Source organism: Lepidochelys olivacea, assembly GCF_965140295.1.
Source record: "Lepidochelys olivacea isolate rLepOli2 genome assembly, chromosome: 7".
Taxonomy (NCBI): Eukaryota; Metazoa; Chordata; order Testudines; family Cheloniidae; genus Lepidochelys; species Lepidochelys olivacea.
Window position 1 is genome coordinate 113,806,036 of NC_140417.1, and position 15,726 is coordinate 113,821,761.

The 15,726-nt window shown below is 41.0% G+C and overlaps 1 protein-coding gene across 8 annotated transcripts in view; it reads left to right on the forward strand.

The window, feature by feature from the left end:
• ABLIM1 (actin binding LIM protein 1) overlaps positions 1-15,726 on the forward strand; it is a 321,669-nt gene that overhangs the window by 136,653 nt on the left and 169,290 nt on the right. For all 8 annotated transcript variants that reach the window (XM_084634868.1, XM_084634873.1, XM_084634874.1 and 5 more), the window contains exon 2: positions 5,602-5,736. In XM_084634868.1, the coding sequence (XP_084490994.1) occupies positions 5,602-5,736 (135 nt within the window). The remainder of the gene's footprint in view (positions 1-5,601; positions 5,737-15,726) is intronic.

A 15,726-nucleotide genomic window follows, 5' to 3' on the forward strand; every position in this document is an offset into this window, starting at 1 on the left:
ATGGATTGAATTTAGAGCAAAGCTGGAAGCACTGTAACAGCTAAGACTTCAATATATACAATGTAGGCTTCACAGTTAAGCTTGAAAAAGATAAATTTAGCTAAATAGTCAAAGAAATACTCACACATTTTTGATCACTGTATTACTAGCATTTCTTTTAGGGCTTTTCTACACACAAGTTGCACTTGTTCAACTAAATCTAGTTTTTAAAAGTCTGGTTAATTAAACTGGTGCAAACCCCTATGTGGAATCTTACACTGATTTAAAACTGGGTGTATCAGTTTTGCCTGCTCCATTAAATGTACTGATGAGCTAAATGGGTATATCAGGTTTCAAATGAGTCAAGTATCAGCACAGACTTGCTCTGGCTTAGTTAGCTCAGTATGAAATTACACTTTTAGTTACACTGATGCAACTTTGTCTTAGTGTCAGTGAGTACTTGAATTTCATTAATTTCACACTAGCTCTGTGGTATGTATGCACGTTATTCTTTGTATTGCAGTAGCATCTAGGACACCCAGTCCTGGACCAGAACCCCATTGTGCTAGGTGCTGTACAAACAGAACAAAAAGATGGCTGCTGCCACAAGATGCTGATAACCATATGCTATACATATGGGAAGCTTTGTGTTAGACTGTCTTTCATCTCACAAAATCCTTCTGTTTATATATGCTTTATCTGTTTGTTTTTTAATTTGGTAAAAAATATTTTAGAGGAGTGTTTGAGATGTTTACAGATTTTTTTTTTATTATAAGGCTTTGCATATTATTCTAAAGCAGGTGATACTCCTAGTTACTGGGAAATGGCAAACTTGTAATTGCCTTCACGATGATGTGGCTTTCTTTCACCTCTCCAGAGGTTTGCAAAGATCTTCTAAACAAGGGGCTTGATTCAGGCCTGGGTGGTTCTGGCATTTGCTAGCATAGCCCAGGGCAAGACCTCCTTCTGCTGAAAAGTCTGTCCTGAGCTGGCCAGCACCATGCCTAGGGCTTGTCTGACTAGAGAATAAGGTAGTGTTTGAACATAGCCTTCAGGAGCCTGTCTGGGCTGATGCTTTAAAGTAATGTGAATTAACATGATTCTCAAGGTCGTGGTCTAACACAGCCTTATTTTCTAGTGAAGAGCATCCCCAAAAATGGATGGGGAAGGGGTACGACCATGATTTACTATCTGAGTTACTTAAATGGCCCCCATCACCCTAGTGTCTGAGTGTCTCACAATCTTTAATGCATTTTGCCTCACAATACCCCTGTGAGAGACAGTGCTGTTATCTCCATTTTACAGCTGGAGGACTGAGGCACAGAAAGGCTAAGTGCACGAAATCAAGGTCATGCACGAAATCAAACCCAGATCTCAAGTCTTAAGCTGGTGCCCTAACCACAGGGCCATCCTTCCTCTCTTGGTGACTAGATTAGCAGAGCCTTGACCATGGGTTTTAGAGCAACTCTCTGGCCCCATCCCTGCCAGGGCAAAAATCCAGAGAGTAAATCATTTCTGGAGTAGAGGTGTCCTTGCTGATACAGGTGGGGCTTCCAGTGCCAGGCTGAGATGTCTGCTAAATCCTGCTCAGGGGCCCCACTGCCAAATCAGCCTCCAGCTTACAAGTGTCCAATAAACTTGTATGTAATCATTTTTCTGACTGCAGCTGAACGTTCGTCATAAACCTGTTTTTAAAGGGGTCTGCAGTCAGGAGTAGTTTCATGACCATTCTCCCGCATGGTGTGTCACTCTTTCTCCTCCCCCTACCCCCCTTTTAATTCCCCGTCATGTGCTCGCTGGTGAATGTGAAAAGAATCACCTCTGGCACTGAAACCTTTGCTGTGTAATATAGATATCCAAAAGGAAAAGCTTGCAAGTGACTCCTTGGGAAAGAGCAGCAGTTGGTTGTTGAACCTCGATACCAAAGCCAGAGCTGATGCCAGTATGATGGGCACTGTAATTTGCTCCATCAGAGAGCACAGATTGGACGTGGCAGCTGAGAGCATTGTGTTAACTTAAATGGCCCTGAAAGGCAAGCCGTAATGAGAAAGTTAACTCGTTACTGTCAATACAATATTGATTCCCAGTTTGGGCCCTATTTGCCTTTTATTTCATTCCAAATATGGGGCAAAACTCTAGTCTCAGATGCACAAGGGGGATCAGGACTCTGGTATGCACAGAATTTATTAAGGAGTTAGAGCAGAATATTGTGGGGCGGGAGGTTACTAATGAGAGCTTTGCTGTTATCTTCAACCATACAGATCAGAGAGGCAAGTTTTGCTCATAGTATTTTAAAATAATACAAGGCAGGAGTTTCTAATAGGTTTGGATTTTTCTTCTTCTATTGTGCTACTTAAACTTGTAAGTAAGTTAATACAGTTAAACTTAAAAAGAAAAGGAGTACTTGTGGCACCTTAGAGACTAACAAATTTATTGGAGCATAAGCTTTCGTGAGCTACAGCTCACTTTAAGTTAATACACTATTTAATAGTCTTGCTTGGAAGAATAACCTCTGCTCTTCCACTCCAAAAATAGTATTGCATTACAGATTAGGAGAGGTTCACTCAAGGCAATGTACTTATGGGTTCTTATTTAGAAGTAACTGCTAATTAAAATATTAGTTGGTATCCCCCTCTGTGTTCTGCTTACTCATGTGAATTGAATCACAGTTCTAGGGATATAGATGAGATGATATGTACCACAGAGGAAGAGGTAAAGCTTCATATTTCAGTCAAGGAATCCAGGCAGCTAAGCTTTCTCTAAATGTTTTAAATAGAAAAACTGCGCTAACCAAATGACAGCCGCTGAATTATAAGTTTAGCTGAATTTGAAGATATAAATTGTTGCCTGAAATACGTGGTTTCCTTTCGGTTTAGTACTGTTGTTTTTTTTCCTGTTTACTATGTATTGCCCACCAAATGTGTAGAATAGATAAACTGTACAAAATAGTGAAGTTTCTTCCACAACAAATTTATGCTCTAAAGATATGAGCACGTACAAAAAAGAATAAAACAGAGTGGCTTTATAGCAAAAGTACCTGATGAAGTGGTAGGTAAATTTCCAGAAGTTTATTGAAGGAAGAGGGGGAACTTGCATGGCAAATACAAGATGGGAGGCTGTGGTGACTGTAAACAGTGGTGCGAAGGAAGGTATAAAGTTTAGAGTGAGAGAGAGTGTCAGAGCTTGATCAGGAAGGATGTCTGGCAAGCTGTAGGGCGAGGGAGTAGGAGGAGTTGAGAGCAGAGCAGTGGGAAAGGGTCTAAGAGCAATGGGGTTAGTACTCAAAGTGTATGGTGCTGAATATGCCATGAATACGTACTCGATAGAACTTTATCTAAATGGCAGCAGAAGGCAATATGGAGATTCAAGGAAGGTAGAAACACAGAGCATGTATGTGTTATCCAAAAAATATATTGGTGAGCAATGTCACTATTTTGAGAATAGTATAATGAGCACAACTTTCTGCTAGTAAAAGAAGAAAAATCACAGGCATTGTTTGAGGCACCACTAACTACCTCGGATAACACAAACTGAGCCAAATTCTGTACTGATTTATCCCATGCAGCCATGCTTTTCCATTACAGTCCTTGAGGGGTTTATTGGGTACTTAGCCTCATTCCAGATAGCTCTTAAGTGAAAGTTAAACATTGCCGGTCAGAAGTAAAATATGGAGCAGTCACGGTTTTATTAGCACAGTAAAGTGTGGATATAATACTGACAAGATCTTTACTTCTGCTCCTGTTTAGAAGCTACTCGTGGTACTTACTGAAGTTAAGAATTTAGGGCAAAGTGGAATGTCTGTGTGAGCAAAACACAGAATACTCTTCCCCTTATCACTGTTCTTTCCCAACCATTCCGTGAGTCTATGCTTGGGAATTGTGCTGAAAGGTGTAGATATTGCTTGTTGGTGCTCCAAGTTCTCTTCTGGCTACTTTGCAAGCTTAAACTGAGGATGACTTTGCCCACTTCTATCCTCTATAGCAGTGGTTCCCAAACTTTAACAACCTGTGAACTCCTTTCAGTAAAATGTCAAGTCTCGCGAACCCCCTCCTAAAAATGAATATTTTCAGGGATTTTCTCCTTTACCTGAGTAAATTATAAAAGCAGTGATCTTGGAAATATAAAATTTGTTTTTATGTTATGCTTATTACACACTATTATTTATTTATCTTTACAGTATTTTTATATGATTATGAAAATGGCCACACTCTTCCAAGATCTCACTTTTGTAGCTTGTATCACTTTGAATAAACCTGATATAAGACAAGGCTCCTAGGTTTCATCAAGAAGTATCAGATGTGAAACAGCATGAAGGTATTTAAGAAGCCAACTCAAAGAGTTCCTCCTACACAAGCATTCAGGTCTTGAGCAGTCCAGGCAAACAACGCATGTTACAACAAAGCTTAAACTTGTTCTTCATAATAATTTTAAAAACAATACTAGCTGCCTATTTAATTTTAAAAACAGCAAAAAATATCCACTTCCCTTTCCATTTCTTGTAAGGAGTCTTGAAGTTTAAATCTCCTCAGTGTGATAGATTTGCTTGCTTTGATCTGCTTAGCTCTTGGAAGTCCAGGGACTTTGGACTGCTGGCCCTGTGCTGGCTGGGATCCCTAGGGACAGCTCTATCCGCCATTAAAGAATTTTTTCCCAAGAACCCACTGTAACATTTTTCAAACCCCCAGGGGTTCACGAACCCCAGTTTGGGAACCACTGCTCTACAGCATTTCCTAAGTCTGGCTTGTTCCTCTACACACAAGAGCTACATTCTGTTGAAGTCAACAGGAGTAAGAACAAGCCAGATGGCTTCCGTTTATTCTTCTAACTTCAGACACACGTTTCTGTGCTTGCACTCTTGTATACAGTAGCAGGGAGACTCCAATTTTTCTGTGCATCACATCCCTCCCTAGGACTCTAACTCTTCACATCAGATAGGATTGGTTAGTCTCTAAATTGGTCTAAGTCTCTAAATTGGTTAGTCTCTAAGGTGCCACAAGTACTCCGATTCTAATGCAGTAAGTAATACTTAAACCCAAGTAGCTGTGTTGATTTGACTTCCAAAATTTGCATTCTGTTTCTGTTCATTCTGCTTGGGTTGGGCTTCCTGCTCAGGTTATGCATGCCCAGTTTTTTTCTGCCCTGCTTGCTTGTTGTATGCCTTCATGCACACTGGGTATGCCCTCTGGAACTGTAGGCAGTACTTGTGGAATCAGTGACAGGGAGAGTGACCAAAATCACTAATGACAGGTTTCAGAGTAACAGCCGTGTTAGTCTGTATTCGCAAAAAGAAAAGGAGTACTTGTGGCACCTTAGAGACTAACCAATTTAAGGTGCCACAAGTACTCCTTTTCTTTTTGCAAAATCACTAAGGGATTTGTTCTCTTTCTATTTCCCTGCCTGTCTCAGTGCGATAAGGCAGATATTGTGCATGGCTTAAAACACCATTTTATGGAAAGGGTACAGGTGCACAGAATCTCTGTTAACATATTAATTGTTGTATGGGTGTACAACGTAATCTATGGAGAGATTATATACCACTCACTGGTGGCTGAGCGCATAGATCTATGAAGGGAGGAAAACCCTGTAGTCCTTTTCTGACAATGATATATTTTATTTTTACAGTGGCCCATTCCCAAGAACCTCACCACTCCACTGAGAAGCCTGTCATCCACTGCCATAAATGTGAGGAGCCATGTAAAGGCGAAGTGCTCCGTGTCCAGTCCAAGCATTTTCACATCAAATGCTTCACCTGCAAAGGTAGCGAATTCACATTCATTTGGCGTAAATGAATTAATACATGTGAATGATTCAAACCAGTTTGTCTTGAGTTGATTGTGAGGGGTTAACTCTGGATATTGCCATTGGCAACAGCTGTGGGCAGAGATGGATTCAATCAGAAGACATCTGTATTTCTCAAAATACATAGTCCCAGAACTTGTGGGTGGGGAAGGTGGAGGATGAATGGAGAGCTGGCTGAATCATAAGTGTAAGAGAATCCAGCTGAATGGCACCAAAAACAACCAAATTCTCTATGCAAACATTTATGTATTCAGGCCTTTTAAAAAAACCCAATGACACTAACAACCAGTTACTCTGTTCTTGTTACTACTGGATCCAGTAATTGCCATTATAGGACTGCCATCAACTTAAAAAAAAAAAGTCACTCTGCATGTTTATATTAGTTACCATCATTTTTTTACAAGTAATAAGATTACTGTAACTGAAAGTTGAAGCTTTTGTAGGTAGTCATGTTTCTCCTGTTCGTCAGTTAAGACCATGATCAGAACCTGCCTAGATTGGGATCTTAGTCAATTGCCCCTGTTTGTGTGGGAAACAGAAGAACATTAACAGCTGTTAGGAGCACCTGAAACTACTTCTAAATCATTTTAAACAAGTGACTGGATTTTAGGCTGATTGTGTCCCTGTGGGATTGGGAATGTTTATAATGTACTGAATGACACAATGGAAGGGATAACTGTCAGGAAACAGAAGTGGCCATCTTCTAAGGGCTCATTATTATAAACAGCAAGGGGAAAAATAGACATGTTTTTGAAAAAAAAAATTTGGCGGGGGGATCATATCGCCTCCTTTGACATTGTACAAAACATGGATTTTATGCAAGACTCTTGTGTGCATTTGATAGTATTGTAAATCATGGTGGTTCTTCAACTGATGGTCCCTGTGTGTATTCCGCACATGGGTACGCATGTGCATCATACACTGAATTGGGAAACTTTTAGTAACCTATGTCTGGTCTGACATGCACAGTTTGTCTTCTTATGCTCTGGACCAAGAGTATAAAGGGCCGTGTGGACTGATACCTCCCCAGTTCCTTCTTACCGCCACATGATCTGAGTTGGAATCCTGTGTCACTTCAATCTTCCTTTACTTGAATACCTGTAAATATAATTTATAGGGCTGTCAAGCAATTAAAAAAAATAATTGTGATTAATCATGTAATTAATTGCATTGTTAAAGAATAATAGAATGCAATTTATTTAAATATTTTTGGATGTTTTCTACATTTTCATATATATTGATTTCAATTACCACACAGAATACAAAGTGTACAGTGCTCACTTTATATTCTTTTTATGACATATGTTTGCACAGTAAAAAACAAAAGAAATAGTATTTTTCAATTCACCTAATACAAATAATGTTGTACAATCTCTTTATCATGAAAGTTGAACTTACAAATGTAGAATTATGTAAAAAAACAAAAACAAAACAAACTGCACTCAAAAATAAAACAATGTAAGACATTAGAGCCTACAAGTCCACTCAGTCCTACTTCTTGTTCAGCCAATCACTCAGACAGACAAGTTTGTTTACATTTGCAGGAGACAATGCTGCCTGCTTCTTATTTACAGTGTCGCCTGAAAGTGACAACAGGTGTTTTCATGGCACTGTTGTAGATGGCGTCACAAAATGTTTACGTGTCAGATACGCTAAACATTCATATGTCCCTTCATGCTTCAACCACCCTTCCAGAGGACATGCATCCATGTCAATGACGGGTTCTGCTCAATAATGATCCAAAGCAGTGCGGACCAACGCATGTTCATTTTCATCATTCTGAGTCAGATGCCACTAGCAGAAGGTTGATTTTTTTAGGGGGGAGGCGGGTTTCAGTTCTGTAGTTTCTGCATTGGAGTGTTGCTCTTTTAAGTCTTCTGAAAACATGCTCCACACCTCGTCCCTCTCAGATTTTGGAAGGCTCTTCAGATTCTTAAACCTTGGGTCGAGTGCCGTAGCTATCTTTAGAAATCTCACATTGGTACCTTCTTTGCGTTTTGTCAAATCTGCAGTGAAAGTGTTCTTAAAACGAACAGCATGTGCTGGGTCATCATCCGAGACTGCTATGACATTGCACTCCATATGACTTTAAGAAAATATGCTAATGAGTGTGAATATAATGTAACTGGAATATGCTTCATGCAAAAGCCCTCTTGCAAGGTATCATTTCAAAGCTTATAATCTACTGAGTGTGGTCATCCAATTTGTATAAGTGTATCATTCTTGTATCTGAAACTATAAATATGAAATATAACTCTGAGGTCCTATTGTAATTATGCAAAGTGTGGGCCATTAATGGTGGCTTGGATCTTGATGGCGCCCATTAACCAGGACAATTGGTTGTAAATGACTCTGTTTACTTGTAAATCTTCCTATATCCATGTGTGCTGGCAAGTGGGTAATGAAGTCTTACAGTGACATGTGATCAAGTCACCTGGACTGGAATTCATCTTTAATCTGGTGCTTTTCCATTTATAAGGAGGAGTGGGAACCCAGAGTGGTTGCACCTTGTGCAAAAGCTATATTAGGGGGTGGAACAGAGCAAAGGGGGCTACAGTCATGAAAAATCCCCTTGCTACCACCTGAGCTGGAACAAAGACTGTACCAGGGAAAAGGATTGGGCCCAGACTAGGAAGGCGTCCAGTCTGTGAAAGAAGTTCATTGAAACATCTCTGAGGGTGAGATTTTATCCGTATTCAGTTTTCTACTGTATTAGGCTTAGACTTGTGTGTTGTTTTTATTTTTCTTGGCAATTTAATTTGTTCTGTCTGGGAACCACTTAAATCCTACTTTCTGTATTTAATAAAATCACTTTTTACTTATTAATTAACCCAGAGTAAGTATTAATACCTGGGGGGGGGAGAAACAGCTGTGCATCTCTCTCTGTGTGTTATAGAGGGCGAACAATTTGAGTTTACCCTGTATAAGCTTTATACAAGGTAAAACAGATTTATTTGGGGTTTGGACCCCATTGGGAACTGGGCATCTGAGTGCTGAAGACAGGAGCACTTCTTAAGATGTTTTCAGTTAAGTCTGTAGCTTGTAAGGGAACGTGGTTCAGACTTGGATCTGTTTGCACAGCAGGCAAGTGTGTATGGCTCAAACAAGGCAAGGTACTGAAGTCCCAAGCTGGCAGGGAAAACGGGCTCAGAGGTAGTCTAGGCACATCAGGTGGCAGTCCCAAAGGGGTTTCTGTGATCCAACCAGTCACAACTGCTATAACATGACATATAGAACAACTGCTATAACATATATGGCAGAATGCAGGTAAAACACAGAACAGGAGACACACAGTTCTCCCCCAAGGAGTTCAGTCACAAATTTAATTCACGCATTTTTTTAAACAAGTATCATCAGCATGGAAGCATGTCCTCTGGAATGGTGGCCGAAATGAATGTTTAGCATATCTGGCGCGTCTTGCAATGCCAGCTACAAAAGTGCCATGCATATGTCTGTTCTCACTTTGAGGTAACATTGTAAATAAGAAGTGGGCAGCATTATGTCCTATAAATGTAAACAAACTTGATTTGTCTTAGCAATTGGCTGAACAAGAAGTAGGACTGGATGGATTTGTAGGCTCTGAAGTTTTACATTGTTTTGTTTTTTTGAGTGCAGTTATGTAACAAAAAAAATCTACATTTGTAAATTCCACTTTCATGATTAAAAGATTGCACTACAGTATTGTATGAGGTGAATTGAAAAGTACCATGTATTTTGTTTATTATTTTTTTATTACAAATATTTACACTGTAAAATGATAAAGTCAGCACTGTACACTTTGTATTCTATATTGTAAATGAAATCAATATATTTGAAAATGTAGAAAAACATCCAAAAATATTTAATCAATTTCAATTGGTAATCTATTGTTGAACAGTGAGATTAAAAGTGTGATTAAACACGATTCATTTTTTTAGTTGCGATTAATTTTTTTGAGTAAATCGCATAAGTTAACTGTGATTAACTGACAGCCCCAATAATTTGTAAATAGTGTTAGTATTTTTAGTAGTTGAGACGTGGTGTTTGCAGTGTTTTTACATTAGATTAGTTCTCCCCGCCCTGGGAAGCTATTCTCTGCAGAGGGACTGTGCTAAGAGTCCTAGCATTCAAGAACTATCTCTTGTCCCTTTCTTTCTCCCTGATGAACACTACTGCTGCCTTTATTGCCTTGGTGAGGCTCACATCGTCACCAAGTGCAGTATCTGCTGATCCTTCCCTTCCCGAACTCATGAGGGACTAGAACTCTGTCTATGGCTGCCCTTCATGGAGCAGGCTGAGACCCCATTCAGATCCCTATAGTGGCCTCAGACTGCAAACAGTGCCCCTCTAAACACGAGCTCTGGAGCACAGGCTAAAACTCTTAAGCCTAAGAAACTCTCATGAAACTAGGGATTGTGAGTATAGGCATAAGGATATATTCCCCATCCAGATCTGCCTCTAAGTAAAAAACATCCTTCTCCATCTTGGGCCAAGTCAGGTGAGTTTTAGTGTGTGGGTCCTAAGGAGTTCGGTTCTCATAATCCTGCTGTTTAAGAAGAAAAGGAGAGAAGGAAGAAAGATCTGATAATAATTTTAGCTCTGTCCCACAAACCAAAAAAAACTATTTATCTGCGAGCTGCATGCTTTGTTAGTTCCAATGTAGTCTATGTGGGATCCTCCAAATACTAGACCATCAGACACCCTGGATTTGCTGGCCTCCCTCCTCAGGGGCTCCTCAAATGCCAGGAAAAACCGAAACTTTTTTACCTCATCGAAGAATATTTTCACTTTGTTCTACTTCCAATCTCCTCTTCTGTTGGTCCCAGCTCTTCTTAGAGACACCCCCACACCCAAAGAGAGCACCACAAGAAGAAGAGGATCCTCTCCTACAACTTGGAACATCCTCCTACCAGTATCACAGGCACTACTGGTAGGGCAGAAGCTGATTATTTCATCAAGTGAATCTGATGCTCCAAATGAATCTTCCCATGTGAGGGAAACAAGCCGGGATAGAACCCACACGAGGTATTGGAACCTTCCACCTCCTTTGGAATATGACTCCCCACAGCCAATTGGTATACTGTGCTTTGGAGGTGTCTTCCCCCCCCCGCCCCCCCGGCCAATCCTGCCTCCTGGACTCTGTAGGATCCATACAGCAGATGTCCTGGATCTGTGCAAGGATCACACGCACCCTCCCTCTCCCTGTTGATATTAACTGGCTCCATCAAAGTTTACAGAAGAAGAAGTTGAGCCGGATCCACCAGTCCTGCCAGTTCTAATAGGTTTGTCATCCTCCACACCTGATGATCACGGGTGGTATCAGGAACTGTTACAGAGGATAGCAGCCAAGCTCCAGATACCTCTCAAAGGTCCAGGACACACACACGATCTATTGGACGTCCTCCAGCTCTCTGGCCCTTCTAGGGTGGCCCTTCAAATCAACTAAGCCGTTTTGGAGCCTGCCACATCTTTGAGAAATGCTTGCCTCTTCTGTCAACTAAAGGGATGGAGTTTAGAACCCAACTCCTTCGAGGGACAAGCAGCTAAAGAAAGATCCAGGACCCAGCATTCTAAGACTCCATACGCACTTTTACAAGATACTATGTGTAGGTCCTGACTTCTTCTGTGGGTACAGCTGTGGGGACAGCAGTACTGCAGCCAGCAATACCATCTTCAAGATGTGTGGTCTCTCTCTGTATTCCAATACCCTCCCTCCATCCCTTCTGCTGTGTATCATGACCAGATTTGTGGAAATGTAGCCTTTTATTTTATTTAAAGTGAATTTAGTAATGTTGTATTACACCACTATGTGTTCAGCTCTAGTGCCTAGTTTCAAACTCAACAGAGTGAAAGTCACCTCTGCTACTTGCTTCAGAGTTAGTCTCTAGGACAACATAAGACCAAGGATAGTGACCACATGTACATTCACAAGTACAAGGTCTAGTCTATTTTACCCCTTTTATTAAAGTTACAATTAAAGTTATGTATCGGGGGAAGCTGTGTTAGTCTGTATCCACAAAAACAACAAGGAGTTCGGTGGCACCTTAAAGACTAACAGATTTATTTGATCATAAGCTTTCGTGGGTAAAAACCTCACTTCTTCAGATGCATGGAGTGAAAGTTACAGATGCAGACATAAATATACTGACACATGAAGAGAAGGGAGTGACCTCACAAGTGGAGAGCCAGTGTTGACAGGGCCAATTCGATCAGGGTGGATGTAGTCCACTCCCAACAATAGATGAGGAGGTGTCAATTCCAGGAGAGGCAAAGCTGCTTCTGTAATTCTTTTCCCTTCGTAAAAGAATAAATGGACACAAATTGGACATCAGGAATGGTAACACACAAAAGCCAGTGGGAGACACTTCATCTTCCTGGACATTCTATAGCAGATTTGAAAGTAGCTATACTTGAACAAAAAAACTTCAGAAACAGACTTCAAAGAAAAACAGCAGAACTAAAATTCATTTGCAATTTTAACACTGTTAATTTGGGCTTGAATCGGAACTGGGAGTGGCTGGCTCATTACAGAAGCAGCTTTGCCTCTCCTGGAATTGACACCTATTGCTGGGAGTGCACTACATCCACCCTGATCGAATTGGCCCTGTCAACACTGGCTCTCCACTTCTGAGGTAACTCCCTTCTCTTCATGTGACAGTATATTTACAAGAAAGACTGTTATAGGCAGGCAATAAAGACAGCAGCCTAACATTTATTCCAGTACCACATTCTAAGCTCACAGGAGACATAAGGGGCCTGATTCTTCACCATGTTACTCTAGCTTTACACAGGTGTAACTCTAATTAGGTCAGTGGTGGCTGCACTGGCATAAAACTGGAGTAACGTAGGGATGAATCAGGCCCAAGGACTTCAGAGAATTTTGTCAGGAAAGTATCTTAAGCATTATAAAATACTTGCAGGTCTTCTTAGTCATTTACATCCTACATGGTTTTCCTACATGGAAACACTTTCATTTACATCCTACATGGAGACACTTTTTTGCTTTGACTGAGTACTGTCTTATTATTCAAAGAGCTATTAGCTCAGTGGTGATTTGTTTAGCATGTTGCTAATTCAGCTTGTAGTTAAGGGTGTAGTTGAAATCCCTGCTACTCACATGTTACTCTTCAGAACAGATTCCTGCTTAGTGACCAACAAACCATAGTACATCAAGGAAAAGTCCAGACAGGCTGACATCTATAATGCACTGCTGCAACCCCACATTGAGGGACTGGAGCATCTCTGAATTCACAAGTGTGCTGTGTGGTGACACTCAAGTGGCTCTAAAGCACCCTAAACCAAAGCCTACTGAAATCCAGTGGAAAGGCTCCCTTTGTTTTCACTGGGCTTGATGTTTCTGCAATGGATTGAGTGCATATGTACAGGCATTCCAGTCATCACTGGAGATAAAGTCAGTGACAGTTAACACACCAATACCCCAACTCTACCACACCTCCCAAAAGATAATTCTGTTAGTAAGTAGTAGACTATTATAGAATCATAGAACATCAGGGTTGGAAGGGACCTCAGGAGGTCATCTAGTCCAACCCCCTGCTCAAAGCAGGACCAATCCCCAATTTTGCCCCAGATCCCTAAATGGCCCCCACAAGGATTGAGCTCACAACCCTGGGTTTAGCAGGCCAATGCTCAAACCACTGAGCTATCCCTCTCCCCCCCAGATACCATAGCCAACCACAGGGTTGATATGATGAAAATTATTAAGCCAGTGTATATTGTTCTTGGGAGTGTGCAGACCAAGTCTATACTGAAGAGATTATTTCAATTTTTACTTTAAGAATCTAAACTATGTATTCAGATATTCTGCATATACCCAGTATGTACTGTAGTAGTGGCTTTTCAGAAGTGCCTCAGCCTCTGTTTTTCAGCCTGCGTTTTTGCACTTGCAGATATTTGTAGGGGCTATTTTGAAGGTGCAAATAAATTGCAGGTGTATTTTTTAATGTTATAACACATTGCAGAGCTCAATCAGATACTTAAATGCAGGTGCATCTTGCAGAACTGAGACATCTATCTGTTGCGCGCACACACAAAGCAACTGAAAGTTTTTGGATGTTGATAAATGTGTGTAAAATCTGAAGCCAGTTCTGAAAATCAGCCCCCAGATAATCTGTATCCATAGATATCCATGCTCTTTCCTTCTCCCTCTCCATCTCTCTTATATAGGATCTACATATAGGAATAAATAAGCACCTCCGAGGCTTGTTTGGGAACACCATAGCCAAACACAGTTTTCAGAAGGAGAATGCAAAGAGAACATTATTTATTCTTCTTCTCTGCCTCTTGCATAGATTAATAGTTAATCGTTAGATGTCTTCCTTTCAGTTAGATGTTGCCTTTTAAATTGTCATTCCGCGAGGGAAGGGGATGGCTGGGGGATGTTTGTGGAGAGCTGTGAGTAAGTCTTTGCAACAGAAGTGTAACTAAAACTTTTTGTCTGTTAGCTGTTGATGGATGAAAATGATTTCTTGCAGTGAACAACTTTGCCTGAATTGCAGCCTTCTGCTGCTCCCCCCCCCCTTTTTTTTTAATATAGATTACCTCATGAACTGTCACTTCCATCCCGTAGTTTGTGTGGGAATATGTAGGACAGAGTTGAGTCATGCTCTCAGTGGCCACCATGGCTATCCACGGGTCTGGTAGGGTAACATACATATATTGTGTGTTACAGTTACTGGGTTTTAGGGATAGCTCAGTGGTTTGAGTATTGGCCTGCTAAACCCAGGGTTGTGAGTTCAATCCTTGAGGGGCCCATTTAGGGATCTGGGGCAAAATGGGGGATTGGTCCTGCTTTGAGCAGGGGGTTAGACTAGATGACCTCCTGAGGTCCCTTCCAACCCTGATATTCTATGATTCTGTTTCAAACAGTCTGTTTTTAATAACAATACTTAGCTCTTTATATAGTGCTTTATATTTTCAAAGCACTGTGCAACAGTAGCTGATTGGTCCTCAGAATGTTCTTCCATGTAGGCAAGTAGTATCCTCACTTTACAAATGGGGAAGCTGGCGCAGAAGGTGTTCCAGGGACAGGCTGTGAATCCTATACTTTGTGAATAGCTCCTCACAGGACTAGTCAGTTGGGTATTCGTGTGAGTAGCAGCTCATTGGCAGGAGTCCGGCCTTCAAGTTCTGATCCAAACTGATTTGCCAAAGATCCCATGTTGATTCAGAGCCAGAAATTGCTTCCTCTGCTCAATGCGTTGAACTGTACTGGTACCTCATTTGGATCTGTTTTTCTTTTTGGTTTTTACACATCTAGTATACACTGGCTGTACTCTTTGGTTTGTACGGTTAATAGCATACAGATTTTTGTAACTTGGATGATAACTGGCCTGACCATAGCTGTTGCTTATGAAGATATTCCTGAGCTGCTGACAGTTTAATCTTCTGTAATATGATCTTCACTGCTTTAACCAATGTTGCCCGGCAAAGAGCAAGGCTGAAGAAACTTGTGTTTGTCTTGAGATGTGAAGCTACGCTTTTATCATTTTGTGTTCAGTGAATTTCGGGCATGTGAAAGGTGACAGGCAGAGAGCCCTTAAGACAGAGCCCTTTGTTTACCCACAGGATGAGATGGCAGTATACAGCTTCATCGGGCTGCACTGCTAACAGCCCACAGCTCTGACCTGGAGGGACCACTGCTAAGTGTGAGGGAGGACTTCACTCTCCATTGCCCCTTCAATCCTTGGTCTCCTGGTTTAGACCAGTCAACAAGACTGTGTGTTTGTTTGTTTTGTTTGGAGTTTCTGGTCCTCCAAGAACTAGGCTGAAACCACTAGCTCCCTTCCTGTAGAGATGCAGATCTGGTTCGTTGTCAAGCCTTTATATTTTAACCGAGGCCACCTTTTTCTGATAACTAGCGACGGCTACCATATGTTTATGACCATATGGCCCACACAAATGGGATGCAGCTGTTCAAGGAAGTTTCAGGCTTGTTTTCCTCTTAATTTA